Below are 14927 nucleotides of genomic sequence, written 5' to 3' on the forward strand. Positions count from 1 at the left end.
GAGTGCTCCTGCTGCCAAAGCCTTGGGAAGAAAGGGGCAGAGACTGTGCAGCAGATGAGCTAATGGTTGCTTGGGATCCTTCTGTGGGAAAGTGAGAGATGCCAGCAGCAAGCTGCTCTAGGAGCCATGAGTGCCCGTGCAGAAGGGCTGGATGGACAGGGCTCACCTGGCCATGAGCTTATGCAGCTCCTGCTTGTGCTGCTGGTCCTCTGTGGCAATGGCGTGCTGGGCCTGCTGCTGCATGGTCTGCACAAAGTGCTGCATGTGCTGGAAGGCATCGATCTGTAGCAGGACAAAGGCACACAGAGCCACTTGACACACTGCCCAACCTGTCAGGGGACCTAAGCCAGCACATTCCCAAAGAAGTACCCTGGGCTGCAGGGTGAAGGCCCTACTGGAGAGAGAGCAGGGTGTACTACTGGAAAAGAGCTGGACTATTCCAGAAAAGTCATGATTTACTTGTTTTTAGGTTTCCCCTGCCAACTCTAATTATCACTTTAGTAAGTTCTGGGAAACCTACATGTCTGACCAACCCAGGTAACAATTCTCATGAAGCAATAGAAAACAAGTGCTTACTTCACTGACAGTGTACTGCCCTAAGGGAAATCAGGTTGATGGGAACTGTTTCTAGCTAGTAAAACTTTAGTATGTATTTAAAACACTAAGCCGCTTGGATGTTTCACCATGTCAGAACTATAGATTAGAGATCAGACAGAACCCCAGAGTAAGTCAAGTAAGAACAGAGCAGGCCTTCATGCACCCGAGGGGAGGAGGGATACAATGCGAGCTCGGCAGGCCACTATGTGAGCAGGACGGCTTGGGAACACAATTTACAGCATCCTCCAGCAATCAGATCTCAGATCTACCATGAAGCTCTGGGATCTGACTGGAGGCAAGCAGGGGAGAGGCCAGATCCAGAGATTCTCCAGGCCTGTTGCATCTAGACACGCCAGCGTCTTGATGCACAGGTACCACAGTTCTGGGTTGTTTGGTGGAGCTGAGGACTAAACCTGGGACTCTGTGCCTTCCAGGCAAGCGCTGTTGCCATGGAGCTATCACCCTAGTCCCAGAGCTGTGAAAGGATAAGCGGAGTGTGCAACCATACAAAGTTAAAAAATGATGCAGCCATGGCTGGAGAGATGGCTCAGGGGTTAAGAGCACTGACTGCTCTTCCAGAGGTCGAGTTCAATTCCCAGCAACTACATAGCAGCTCACAACCATCTGTAATGGGCTCTCACTGCGACAGTGTACTTACATATATACAATAAGTAAATCTTTTTAAAAAAAAATGACACAGTCTAAAGGCACTAATAAGGGAGGAGAGGCACAGTGTCAAAGAGCTGCCTTGCACGCTTCTCTACAAAAGGAGAGAAAAATCAACACTGCCCGGCAGCATTAGCTATTCTAATGGTGCCCCTTATAAAACGTCTCATGTTTCCCACAACAGAAGCATGCCTTGATGTGAGAATGACCTGGAAGAAAGCAGAACTCTCTGGCTTAGTGGGGAGGACTAAGCCTAGAAACTTTTAAATGTAGTAAGTCAACTAGTACTAGAAATCGTGTTTGTTTGTTTGTTTGTTTGTTTGTTTGTTTGAGACAGGGTCTCTCTAGTTCTGGCTGTCCTGGAACTTACTCTGTAGACCAGGCTGACCTGCCTGCCTCTGCCTCCCAGATGCTGGGATTAACGGCCAGTGCCACTATGCCCTGCCTGAAATAGGGCTTTAAAGTCATACAAGGTAGCATATGCCTCTGATCTCTGCATTTGGAAGGCTGAAGCAGGAAGACTGAAAGTTTGAAATCAGCCTGGTCTTCATAACACCAAAAACAAAACAAAAACTGCTGGGGCCTGAGCAAGAATGCCCTATGAGCATAGTCTGGTGGCCGTGGGCTTCAGACTGATGATGTTGCTCTGCTGCAGTATCCTCAGTGCCTAGGGACTGGAAGAAGCAGCCAGGGAGCACAATGCACAGTGAGAAGGTAGACTACAGCAGGGACTCTGAATTCTGTTCCAACAGATCTATAGTGATGGGGACTGGAGAGACGGCCCAGTGGTTAAGAGCACTTGTTGCTCTTGCAGAAAGCTCTTGGGTTTGGTTTCCAGCACGCGCAGGGTGGTTCACAATGACTTGTAACTCCAGGTCCAGTGGATCAGAAAACCCTCTTCTTATCTCTGTGAGCAGTAAGCATACTTACAGTACAGAGACAAACATGCAGGCAAAACATAAAATGACTAAGTCTGAAAATCAAAGTCTGAGGGTGATGATCAGACACAAGCCTACACATGATCAACACACGTCTGTCCTCCAATGTCTTAGTCCATTTTAAATTCATTTATCATTTATTTATTTTGAGACAAGGTTATCTCTTTGTAGCTTTGGCTGTCCTGAAACCCACTATGTAGACCAGGCTGGCTTCAAACCCATAAAGATCTGCCCATCTCTGCCTCCCAAGGGCTGGGATTTAAGGGTATGAGCCACAACTACCCAGCTATTTCACTTATTTTTATTTTGGTTTTAATTATGTGTATATGTGCGTCTCTTTGTCTAGGTTTGCACATTTAAGTATAGTGTTTGTGGAGGGCATCAGATCCTCTAGAGCTGGAGTGACAGGCACCTGAGCTGCTGGGTAGCTGGGTATTGAACTCAAGTTCTCTGGAAGAGGAGCAAGTCCTCTTAACCACTGAACCATTTTAAAACTCACCAAGTAACTGTGTATTTATGGTGTATATATAGTGTGATTTGATACATGCATATAATATGCAATAATTAAATCAGGTATTTGGCATTTTCATCTCATTAAACATTTATCATTCTGTGTTGGGAACATCTGCTTGCAGCACTTTCTAGATATAAACTACAGGCACTGCTGTGCTGTGGAACACTAGAGTCTGTGTCTGGCTTTCTTTACTTAACATAATGTTTTCAGTTCACTGTATGGTGCTACAAATGGTAGGATTTCTTTCTTTATTTGTTCCTTTTTAAGATGAGAATTTTGCTATGCTTCCTCATGCCACAGTACTCCAAAAAGTTCCAATCATCCCAGCTATTACTGGCACCTCTTTCCCATCAAAACTCCTGGTTGGACGGTGGGTTACGTTCTTCTTCTTCCTGTCCCAGTTAAAGAGTCCCTGCGTATATAAACTGAAAACTCATGGCCAGCAAGATACTCTGTGGGTAAAGCAGGTACCTGCCACCAAATCTGACCCCCAGGGTCCACATGGTAGAAGGAAAAAACCCCTGAGCATTATTCTCCACATGTGTACCACAGCGTGTGCATGTACACGCATACAAATGTACACAGAACCTGTGTTTTCTAGTCTATCCTTCTAATGCAGGAGACATCTTTTTTTTCTCTGTAAAGGACCAGATAATGAACAGTTAGCAGTCAGTATCTGTGGATTCCATACTCTGGGATTCAACCAACTGTGGATAAAAATACTCAGATGGGGCATGGTGGAACACACCTAGAGGCAGAGGGATCAGGAATTTCAGGCCAGAGCTAGAGATGGATCTAAGGGTAAAGGTGGTCACGCAGAACTGGGTGACCTGAGACTACTCCTAGAACTCACGTGGTAGAATGAAAGGACTAATTCCTGGAAGCTGCCCTGTGACTCCCACACATACAGGCACAAACACACACTAAATAAACATGAAAACTAAAATAAAAAAGGAAAGAATTCAAGGCTAGTCTAGAGTACACAGAAAGATTATCACATAAAAACAAAGACATACAGCATTTGTCCTTGTCCTTTTGGGCAACACTGACATAGAACAGCTATGGACAAAAGCTGCTCTTGGCCTTGATCAGAGAAGACGTAGGATGAACAACAGTGCATTCAGAGTCTCATGGCTTCCCAAGATACTGGAAATTAGGTGATGGTTATGGGTTCAGCCTAAGTGGGATAGTGACACCTCTGCCCCTAAGGCTCAGTGTGCATTGTGAAGGAAGAGTAGGAAGTATGTAAGACAAGAACACAGGGTGAGGGGCTATGGATACCATCCTGTAGATTTGACATAATGTGATAATCAGCTCACAGTAACTGTGGCTAGCTACCTGCACTGGGTCCACAGGACTGCCCCATCAACAACTAGTTGTGGAAAGGAAAGGGGCTCACTTGATCCTATTCTTTCTTTTTTAACTATTGGTAATGATAGATTCTGCAGAGGGGGGAATCACTGTCTACAGCTGGCACTCCTGTTGAGCCTGTAGGTATCAGGTGGATACATATATACATCCTAGACAGCTCCAAGCTCACAGCTGCACACTGCTTTGATGACTCAGTAGGTCATAGGTCAGGTAGACATGAATGTGAGAGAGAGATGGGGGGGCAACAGAGGGAACTGGGGTGGTAGGGAGAATAGGAGAAGGTAGGGGTGAGCTGGGTCCTCATACGTTGTATACATGTGTGAAATTATTTATGAACAAATTAAAAAGTAAAAACAAAAATAAATATGTGTGTGTGTGTGTTTGTGTGTGTGTGTGGTTAATGCCAGGGTCTGAAGAATGACGTGACAGTGACAGATTGGTGACCCATGAATGAGGATGGGGCAGATATACAGACGTGCCTAAAACCAGCGAGACTCTTGTTTCCTGCAGACATTCTCTTCCTGCTCCACTGTCCAGCACTGGCCTTGACAACGGACCAGCATCTTCCATGTCTCTTTGGTTTGTCTCTAGGAGGGCTACACTGCAGACTTAAATGTGACCAAGAACAAGGCGGGAGGAGGCAGCACTGGAAGCCTGACTGAAAGGGACGGCTACCTCAGCTGTCAAGTGTTCTCAAGCAGGTGGCAACTATGCTACAAGCTTCACGCCAGGTGTGCAGGGCCCAGGGCCCACATGCTGTATGTCATAGGCAATCCAGACAGCTCAAAGTTTTCTTTCTCCTTCCTTTTTGGTGAGACAGGGTTTCTCTGTAGACTCTCCTGTCACTCACTCTGTAGACCAGGCTGGCTTCAAACTCACAGAGATCTGTCTGCCTGAGTGCTGGAATTCAAGGCATCCACCACCACTGCTGGTGGCAGTCTGAAAACTCTGTGGTGGCCTTAACAAAGAGTCAGACCAGGGCTGCTGGTATTGCTGTGGGCGGGGCTGCCCATGTACGGCTAGGAAGCATGGGTGAGCTCACCATCTTTCTACTCTCCAGTGCAAGGAATTGAAATAAAATGTTTCAAAATTTTCTTTACTTTTTTTTTTAGAAATAAAGAGGGGGTAAGTAATTTCTTCCCTTCAGTAAGTACACTAGCAGCTATGAGAGGAAGGGGCAGGTTTCTCAGGCCCACAGGGCTGCCGCCATGCAGAGTGCTCTAGCTCCTCAGTTCCACATGGCTGGGGAGGCTGGGGGCAGGACAAGCCTGCATCGTGACTTTGTCTTGTGTTTTAGCAAGGGACACACACCTATCTGATGCCTTCCTGAGGGCAAGACATGCTAGTCCCTACTGTGTGTTTGGAAAGGCAAAGAGAAAGGCCCCTGGGGACAGCGCAGGGAAGGCTGGCTCAGCAGTGACAGCTTGGGCTGTCTCCTTGGGCGGATCCAGCACTCACTCTGGCCAGAAGTCTAAACTCATCCTTCAGGTAGGTTTCTAGATCTTGAACCTCATTAGAACTTGTGGGACATAGAAAGTCCCTGTGCTATTGCTAATCTGGGCTGTGCTTACTACACTGAAATAAGTCAGTCCTTGGTTAAAGCATCTCAAAGGTCTCTGCTCTCTGCAGGAAGACAGGCTAAAGGGTCCACACACATCCAGTGCCTTCTGTTCTTCTCGCTTGTCTGCAAGTGTTTGGTGAGGGAAGGGGGGGGCTCAGAGACTGAAAACAAAAGGAATCCTCAAACAGTGCACTCGGGGAGGACAGGGACAGTAGTGAGGAGGCAAAGCCAGTGACAGAGTAGACGCCTGGCTACTCATTTCATTCTGAGTGTCACTCAAAGTCACATCAGTCAGCTACCTTAGGAGAACCACTTCAAGACGATAGTGAGGACACAATGCTGAGTTCTGTCTCATTTTGAGAAGGATGATGGGGGACCCCCAACAGGTATGATGGTGCCTTCAAGGTCTGTGGGTTTGTAAACTGCCACCATCATCCAGAGATTGTTTTAAAACAATAATCAAGAGCACATCTGTTTCCCTAGGACTTGTCTGTAAACAAGAAGGAATTCTCCACTGGCGTCAGGAAAACTCCCTCCTTGTTTTAGCTCCTGAATGCTGCTGTACTTGAGTCCAAATCACTGACAGGAAAGGAGACCAGAAGTCTGAGAAGCAAATCCAGCTGGTCTTCTGAAAGCTCTAGTCTGGATTTCATGAATACGGGACTATGTGCCAAGTGGCCGGCCTTCTCTCAGGCCCAGCACTTTCCAGATATTCTGACTACAACTGTGACTTCATGCACCGGTGTCTCTACCTGGCTGTGACTCAAGCCGTGAAACCTGAAGAAGCCCCCAACACTGTAGGTAGGTGCTAAGGACACTGGATCCTGCTGGCAGGGACCACATCGGTCGGGTGGCCTGTTGGGTGGGCAGGGACATACCTTGCGAGCACTTTTCCACATGTTTTTCATGTAGGCGTAGGTCACTTGAGGGTGAACTGTTGGCAGAGGATGGTCAAGCTGCCGAGACGGATCAACTCCCAAGAGCAACACTAAGGTTTTATGAGCAAGAGCCTAAAAAAACAAGAGGGCAAGTTACAAACAGAACGGGGGGCGGGGGGCAGGGCACCCCCCGGCCTGGGGTTACTCACCAGTCTGCCGCTCTTGCCACACAGGCTTGCGTACTTGAGCCAGGTTCTCATGTCCTCATGAGGGCTGACCACAAGGGACCGTACCATGAGGATTTTCTGCCAGTCCTCTACAATACGTTGGCAGCCCTGGAAGGTTCAGAAATGAGAGTTAGACCGGTCCTCTGCGATACCTGAAACCCTGGACCAACAGCCATGTTTTCTCTGAAAAAGGGAGTCACTGTGAAGGAACTGCCTTCCAGGGACTTGTCAACAATCAGAGAAGCAGGAGGGTGTGGTGTCCTGTTGTGTCAAATACTCTGTGGCTTTGGGAAAGTTACTTAACCTTTCTGATTGATCTGTGGATTAGAATGAAAATGTCATTAACTTCACAGGACTGTGGTGATGGGTCAATTAAATTATTTAGATTCTTTGTGGGTTGTGACTAATGTATTCTTTAAAAACAATGGTGTTTTTTGTTTTTTATATTTATTTGTTTGCATGTACACGGGCATGTACAAGCCACAACAAACACGTGGCCGTCAGAGGACAGTGTGTGGGAGACCATGTGGATTCTGGGGACTGAACTCAGGCCTACGAACATGGCAGAAAGCACTTTTATTTCTTAAGCCATCTTGCTGTCTCCAATGTAGTGTCCGTGCATGCACGTGTGCGTGTGTGTTCAATCCCAGGCACCGTTTCTCAGCTGCTTTTCCTACTTTGTTCTCTACGGCAGGGTCTGTCTCAAACCTTGAGCTAGACTGGCTGGCCACAAAATTCTGATGCTCCTGTCTTTGTCTCCCCAGTGCTGGGATCACTGGTGCAAGCTATCACGTGTAGGTTTTTAGAGGTGCTTGAGATCATGAAACTCTAGTCCTCATGATCGCTCGCCAACCGCATTGTCTCTCCAGCTCCTGAGTACTGAATTCAAAGTCAGGGCTCTGTTTCACTTGCTCTTCTGTTTTTGAGTCATGGTCTCACTGTGCAGCCCTGGAATTCACTGTGTAGATCAGATCAGGCTGGCCTCGAACTCAGAGAATCTACAGGTCTCTACCTCCTGGATGCTGAGATTAAAAGAATGTGCCACCATTCTGGGCTCACTCACTCTTTTTTAAAAATTTTCATTTTATGTGTATGGATATTTTACCTGTGTGTGTATGTCTGTGTACCACATGTGTGCCCGATCCCCATAGAAGCCAGAAGGGGACATTGGATCCTCCGAAACTGAGTTACAGACAGCTTCAAGCTGCTACATGGGTACTTAGAATAGAACCTGTTTCCTCTAGAAGAGTAGCCAGTGCTCTTAGCTGTTGAGCCGTCTCTACAGCCATACATAGTTTTAATATTAAGTTTTAGTCTCTGGTTGAAGATAACTACCACTGACCAAAAATTAAATTTAAAATGTATCATTCAAAATGTGAAAGACTAAATGTACAAGACATTTAAATAATCAAACATTCAAATGATGTTGTTGCTAAGTTGATAATATTTATATTTCTAAAGTTAGTAAGGCTGAGGCTTGTACTTTTATATGTATAGTTTCTTGGTACAGTCTCATTGGCTATCTTATATTCTCTGCTCATTTTATTATGCCTGATCAAAACTGCATATAGAAAAAGAAGTGACTCTAGCTTTGATAGCAAATGCCTCTAACCCCAACACTTGAGAGGCAGAGGCAGGAGGATCTCTGTGAATTTGAGACTGGTACTTATGGCAAGTCTCAGGCTAGCCAGAGCTACATAATAAGAGCCTGTCTCAAAAATCAAATAAACAGAGGCTGGACAGATGGTTCAGTGGTTAAGAGCAAAGGCTGCTCTTCAGGAGACCTAGGTTCAATTCCCAGCTCCCACACGGCAGCTCACAACTGTCTGTAATTCCAGTTCCAGAGGACATGACACCTTCTTCTGACCTCTACAGGAACCAGACACATAAACGATGCACAAACATACATGCAGACAAAATACCCATGCACACAAAATAAACAAGTAAACCTCCCTTCCCCCAAAACTGAAGCATGACATAAGAAAGAAGACAATAATTTACGTACATGTGCTTTCCCAGCCTACACTGATTTTTGTATCAAATGACTGATAGGTGAACTTTTCCATCCTTGCTGATAAAAAGTCACACTCAGGAGGGAAATGTGTTCCTCGGATCTGCCACCTCCTGTGTGAATTTCACAAATCCAAAACCCAGTGACAGTGACCTCTGGCTTCTGTATGTGACAGGGTGCACACTGGGCCTGACCTGGGCAAAGACATGAGCTATGGCCAACCTCTTCAGCTGAAATGACTTGAGCACACACACGGTAGCTTTCCAGCAGCTCACTGAGTGTTTTGACTGTATGCCACCTCCGAAAGCCAAGTTTCCAGCAGGACAACTCTATTTACAGCCTTGGATAACAGCTTCCTATCCCATGAGGTTGACAATAATTTGGAAAGTGAGAAAAAAGTACACCGAGTGATTACTCTGATTGCTTCTCACCAACAGCGAGCTTCTCCCGCATGCTGCAATCCTTTGGCTCCCTGTAGGCTGAAGAGCATCCTGCTGTCTGGAGACAGGGCTCGGGAAGGTGAAGGCGATGCCCTGAACTCAGCGAAGCCAGCCCGAGCTGCCCCCTCCATCTAATTCCACCACGTTCCTTCCAACTCTGTGTTTCTAAGTTCTCCATGCTGGAATGTCTCGATCATCAGCTCCCTAATTTGGAAGCTCCACACCCTAATACAGACACTTAAAACACCAGGGTGTGTACAAGCCGAGTGGGAAGTGCTTCCCTTGTGGAATTCTTTCTGAGACAATTTTCCATCAAAACATTCACTGGGCATTTATAATTACTAATAAAACATGTAGCAGAACTATATGTGCTCACTCCAGAGCCATGAATGACTGTGCCCAGTGCTCTTTCCTGTCCAGTGGAATGTGCCCTGAGCTTCCTAGACAGGAATGCATCCTGGAGTCAAAGAGTTTGTCACAGTCTACTAAAAAGCCTGGAGGCATAGACCTTGATTGATCTGGAGAGAAACTGGGAATTAGGTGTGGATGTAGCCAAGAAGAAAGTTTAAAACTAAAGGCAGTGATTGTGACAACAGGAAGACCAGTGGTTTCCAGAGCAGTGCGTGTGCGCCCACGTACTGTTTCTAGAGCAGTATGTATGCACCCATGCACTGTTTCTAGGGCAGCATGTATGTGCCCATGTACTGTTTCTAGGGCAGCATGTATGTGCCCATGTACTGTTTCTAGGGCAGCATGTATGTGCCCATGTACTGTTTCTAGAGCAGCATGTATGTGCCCATGTACTGTTTCTAGAGCAGTATGTATGCGCCCATGTACTGTTTCTAGGGCAGTGCGTGTGTGTCCATGTACAGTTTCTAGGGCAGTGTGTGCTTGATATGTGGTATAGGAGACGGACCTCAGGCCCCAGGAATGCCAGGCAGATGCTGGGTCACTGAACCACAACTCTAGCCTGCTTTCCTTTGCTGATGATCTTTCCCTCCAATTTTTCAAGGACCGGGAGACAGGATGCTCTTTCCAGGGGCCCTTGAGACCCTCCCAGGTCTAGAGATAACAGCTCCTCAGGTTGTCATGATCAGAATGCCACACTGAAATGCTGGCAGAAGCCTTGGGAAGGTCTCTTTGAGGTCAGAATAGAAGTGCTAGGATGAGTCTACCCTAAAGAGTTGTCATAAGCAGGAGCTCTGTCACAGCACACAGCAACTCTGCTGAAAACACTGGGTGCCTGTGGCTAGTAACTGCACTTAAGAGGGGTGCTTCTCAGCTTGGATCACATTGTAAAGTCATTTGTGAGCCAGGAGAGAGTCTGGGTGTACAGGTCAATGTGGAAAGCTCAGTGGCAGAGTCGCTCGGAGCACTGAGAAGTAGTGATTCTGAGGTTACAATTTCCAAATGGATGATCCTAAGTGTCACTTGTTAAACAGACTTTCTTCCATTTCTGGAAAAGCCTGAAAGGAGCTGCTCATCGGTCATTCTCTCAGAGCCACAGCTGAGGTGACACGCCTTTGAAGGTTCTGCTTGGTAGAGGTGGCAGAGTACAGTAGAAAAGGGGGTGGGGTGCAAGGGCTCCTGCAGGCCCGGGGCAGCGGGAGGTGTGGACTGGGGCTGTCTCCAGCTTACCTGAAGTCTCTCCCACCAGATCTGGCGGATGATCTCCCGTCGTTCAGGGACAAGTTTGTACTGGATAACCTCCTCCAGCTCGGACAGCATGTGGCAAGAAACCATGGCCTGATGGAAGCAGATCACATTCCAGCCTAATTACCACACAAACAACCCCCGAGCAGAGTGAACCTGAAACACCCTTCTGCTGTCAGGATATCTGCTGACCCCAGAAACAGCAAGTTCTCAGCAGCCTGTGTGTCCTCTACAGCCTACTCATTAAGGCTGTAGATTCTGACACTGTGCAGTAAACTCAACACTCACCCCATAGGCTCGGCTGTAGCTCTCTCCTGCCATGGCAGTCAGCTCGGCATCCAGCAGGTCCCTGGCCTTGTCAATGCACTAGGAGAGGAACAAGGAAGCTCTAGACCTGAGCTCTGCCTTTGGGGCTTCACAGAAGTTATTTGTGTTACTTCCATTCTAGTGATGAAGCAAAACACTCGCCACAGAAAGGCAGAAAATCCACTTAATCTGGATGGCCAGAGAAGCGCACTCACTACCCAATGTCTCACCGAAGACAGCGAGCAGCACATGGCACTGGTAAGCAGAGGCTCAGGGAAGGCTCACAAAGCTTGGGTGATGAGGGGGGAATGTGTGCTATGGGGCAGAATCCCTGAACTCTTGCATGGTAATGGGATGTCCTTGGGTCCTGCCTTCTTTCCGTTTCCCTTGATGGGCACATTGTGAAGACAACTGGACATGGCAGTGGCTCCACGGTGAGTACAAGGAGTGCCTCTGCAACGCTCTCTACAGAAGTGGGCCCCTTTGCCTCTGACCCAGGAGACCCCGTTCTGGACTCCATTAAGCACTTCAGCATCGGGTACCACAGGATTGCACTCAGCACCTTCTCTGTGCTATCACTTAAAACCCCTCTTGTTGAGTTTTTCTTTTTCTGAATGTTTCAGGCTAATTACTATGTTGGCATCTGAGATGCTCAGATCATTTACTGACAGTCTGGTGTCTGACAAGGAGGATACAACCACTTCATTATACATCTGCAAGTTAGAACGGTGCATACTCCCTGTATGTCCAGAAGATCCTCACTGCTCTCCAAATCCTCTCTTGGTGAAACTTCAGAGCTCCTCTCACTAGATGGAGAACTTAGGCAAGGTGTTTAAAAGGGCCAACAATGACCCAAGAAGCTACTGTCAAAGCAGTCACAATCCACAGCGGCTCACTCCAGGAACACTACAGAAGCCTAGCTACACGCTAGTGTTCTTCTCTATGCACAGAGGATACTATGTATCAAGGCCATTCACAGAGTCCTGAGACATGAACATGACTGAAATTCAACAGCTAACTTACACAGACATGTGCTCAGGAACAAAAAGACACACACGGTAGCTTTTTTTTTTTTTCTTTTTCTGGATGGTCTGGATACACATTTTCTTACCTGTTGGGCCAAGGAGAAGAGGTCCTGATGTAATGCCAACACTGCTCGGTAAAATGCTCCATCGTGGGTATCCCGAGGAATCATACAGGTGTACTCCTCCATGCTGTCCCACTGGCCTAGGAACACAAACATGCGACACGGAATCAGGGTGGACAGCTGGCTGAGTTGGAGGCAACACCGAATCTTGTCATTGATACTTTCATTTACCTTGAGATACAAGTCAAATAGACTAGGGCCTGATGTACCTGCTGAGCGCTGCAATCTATTGTGGGGGTTCATTCAACAAAATGACATCTGTCTTCTAAGCAAGGAACTCTGCTGGTGTCCCAGGGAGTATCATAAGACAAGAAGCAAGGCCTAAGTGCAAGGCCAGCACATCAGATGGGCTTAATGCTACCCCTCATTAACCCAGAGAGCTCCCTCCACAGCTTCTCCAGGTAAGATAAAACCATTCTTCCCCACAGCTCAATGAAATACTGGGAAATTACATTTTCCTCTAAACAACTGAAAATGGCCATCATACAATTAGAGGACAGGCTTTGACAAATTGTTTGCCCTTTTCACTGTGGCAGTATCCTAGTCACAAATATTTAAAAATAATCCATTACAGCAGAGAGATGGGCTGGGTCACTGTGCAGTGATCTCTTATGTCATGTTAGAATGGAGAAATGGCTGCACCAGGGAGAGGTATGTACTTCCCCTGGTGCTGAGCAGGCATCCAACGTCAATCCTGCCAACACCATCTGCAGAAGAGATACCAGCCTCATTAGGTGCAAACTTCGGGGCTGCTGTTTTTACAAGGCATTTTCCAGCATTCCACTCCCAACTATTGGTTCATCCATTACCAACGCCTCTGGGCAAAAGCAGACAGCAAAAGATGACTCCTCAGGAAGCAATTTGTTTTTAAAAGATGTTCTGGACGAAGCGCAGGGCTGATGACAGCAAAGCACAGAAGCACTGTGATTGGGGGAGGACATGGAGCGGGCAGTTGCTACTTTGCTCTAGGCTCCGGGGATGGTTTTGCACACGCCACATCTTGCCTATCCTCTCCTGTTCCATTGAGAAAGGCAAAGTTGGGGGCTAGAGGGATGGCTCAGTGGTGAAGAACTTATATGGCTCTGGAAAAGAAGCAGAGTTTGGTTCCCAGAACCTCTATTACGTGTCTCACAATGGAGGGTCTGGGCCTATGGCCTCTGCTGACACCTGCACTCACATGCTGATAGCTACAAACACATAGACAATTAAAAATGAACAAACAAACAAACAGAACTGCCAAGCCTCAGTTAGGGTGTAGTGTCAAAAATCAACATATCTGGACCAGGCAGGGTGGAATGCACCTTTAATTCCAGCTCTGGTGAGGCAGAAACAGGTAGTGAGTTCCAGGATAGACAGGGCCATAAAATGAAACTCTATCTAAAAAGTAAACAAACAAACAAACAAACAAACAAAATCTTTAAAACAGGCTAGAGCAGGGAGAACAGATAAAATGTGATAGAAATGTCCATACTGTTGGAGAAGGTGGTGAACTCATGGGGTGTCACTGCCCTAGTCAGTTATACACATAGTGAAAGACCTATATAACCATTAAGAAATAAAGCAAGACAGGCAATGGCTTCTGCCTTCTCTCCTATCTGCGGCACAGGGGATGGGTGGTGCTCTAACAATGTATGGATCCTGAAGTGAAAAGGTACACTATACAGACAGAGGGGAACGGCAAAGGCAAGAGAGTCAAGTGTCAGATTCCACCATGACATAAAGAAATCTACTCACATGTCTGTTTCCTGTCACAGAGCTTCTAAAACCCTGGGGTTTCTGGTGGGGCGAGACTGTTTTTTAACAAGACACTAGGACTGCAACATGCCCACATGCTGCTGAACTACAGCAATGTCCTCTTGAGATAAAGATGCCCTCTCTGAGAGAAGCTCCTTAGACTCAGGATGTTCTGAAGGAGGGCTGGGAGTGGAGTGTTCCACGCTGCTGGGAAGCTCTGAAAACTCATGAAGTAAACAAACTCAAAAGCTCCAGGAAGTCCCTGAAGCTGACCACCCGCCCCAGCCCCTCCCTCCCCAGGCAGAAAGACGCACTGACACTCAAGACCAGTTGTGCTGCCTGGGAGGCTCCAACCTGCTTAGCTCTCTGCAGGTTGTACAGTGAACTTCACGGTTCTAGCTTTCATGCTCGGGTCCCCAGCTGGGGCCAGCTTTTGCTTTTGTGGCTCTCCGTGAGTCACGTCTGCTTTTATGTTACCCCCGACCCATAGTGCTGTAAGGACTGCCACAGTGGTTCATAGGACTGGATTTGGGAGGCATCCTTACTTTAGTCTGTTGTTTCCTACATGAGGAGAGCAGATGTCTGTTCCTGTCTCCCTAGAACAGAACCACACAACAGCTGCCAGGGGGACAGTGCACCATGGAGCGAGGTGCTTTTATGCTGTGGACCCTACTAGATCTCTATGTAGCCACATAGCTATGGTCTTTACAACAGCCACAAATGAAGTGTTCTGGGATCTGGGATGTGTCCTAGTAATTACGCTTATGAGGAGCTGTGGGAACCCTGATTTATAGGAGGTCAGTCAGAAGCATAAGGCACAGCCTGGCACTTGCTACTGCTGTCTAACATGAATATAGGCATGTGGGCTTGAGTCCCTGAACTGG

The 14927-nt window shown here is 47.2% G+C and overlaps 1 protein-coding gene across 1 annotated transcript in view; it reads right to left on the reverse strand.

Moving 5' to 3' along the window:
- The window catches only part of Mtor (mechanistic target of rapamycin kinase), a 106825-nt gene that overhangs the window by 24843 nt on the left and 67055 nt on the right, over positions 1-14927 (reverse strand). The window contains exons 31-36 of the mRNA XM_028757786.1: positions 12274-12389; positions 11145-11222; positions 10842-10949; positions 6735-6860; positions 6526-6657; positions 167-282 (exon numbers count right to left, since the gene is read on the reverse strand). Of these exons, the coding sequence (XP_028613619.1) occupies positions 167-282; positions 6526-6657; positions 6735-6860; positions 10842-10949; positions 11145-11222; positions 12274-12389 (676 nt within the window). The remainder of the gene's footprint in view (positions 1-166; positions 283-6525; positions 6658-6734; positions 6861-10841; positions 10950-11144; positions 11223-12273; positions 12390-14927) is intronic.

Source organism: Grammomys surdaster, unplaced genomic scaffold (assembly GCF_004785775.1).
Source record: "Grammomys surdaster isolate TR1022 unplaced genomic scaffold, NIH_TR_1.0 126185, whole genome shotgun sequence".
Classification (NCBI taxonomy): Eukaryota; Metazoa; Chordata; class Mammalia; order Rodentia; family Muridae; genus Grammomys; species Grammomys surdaster.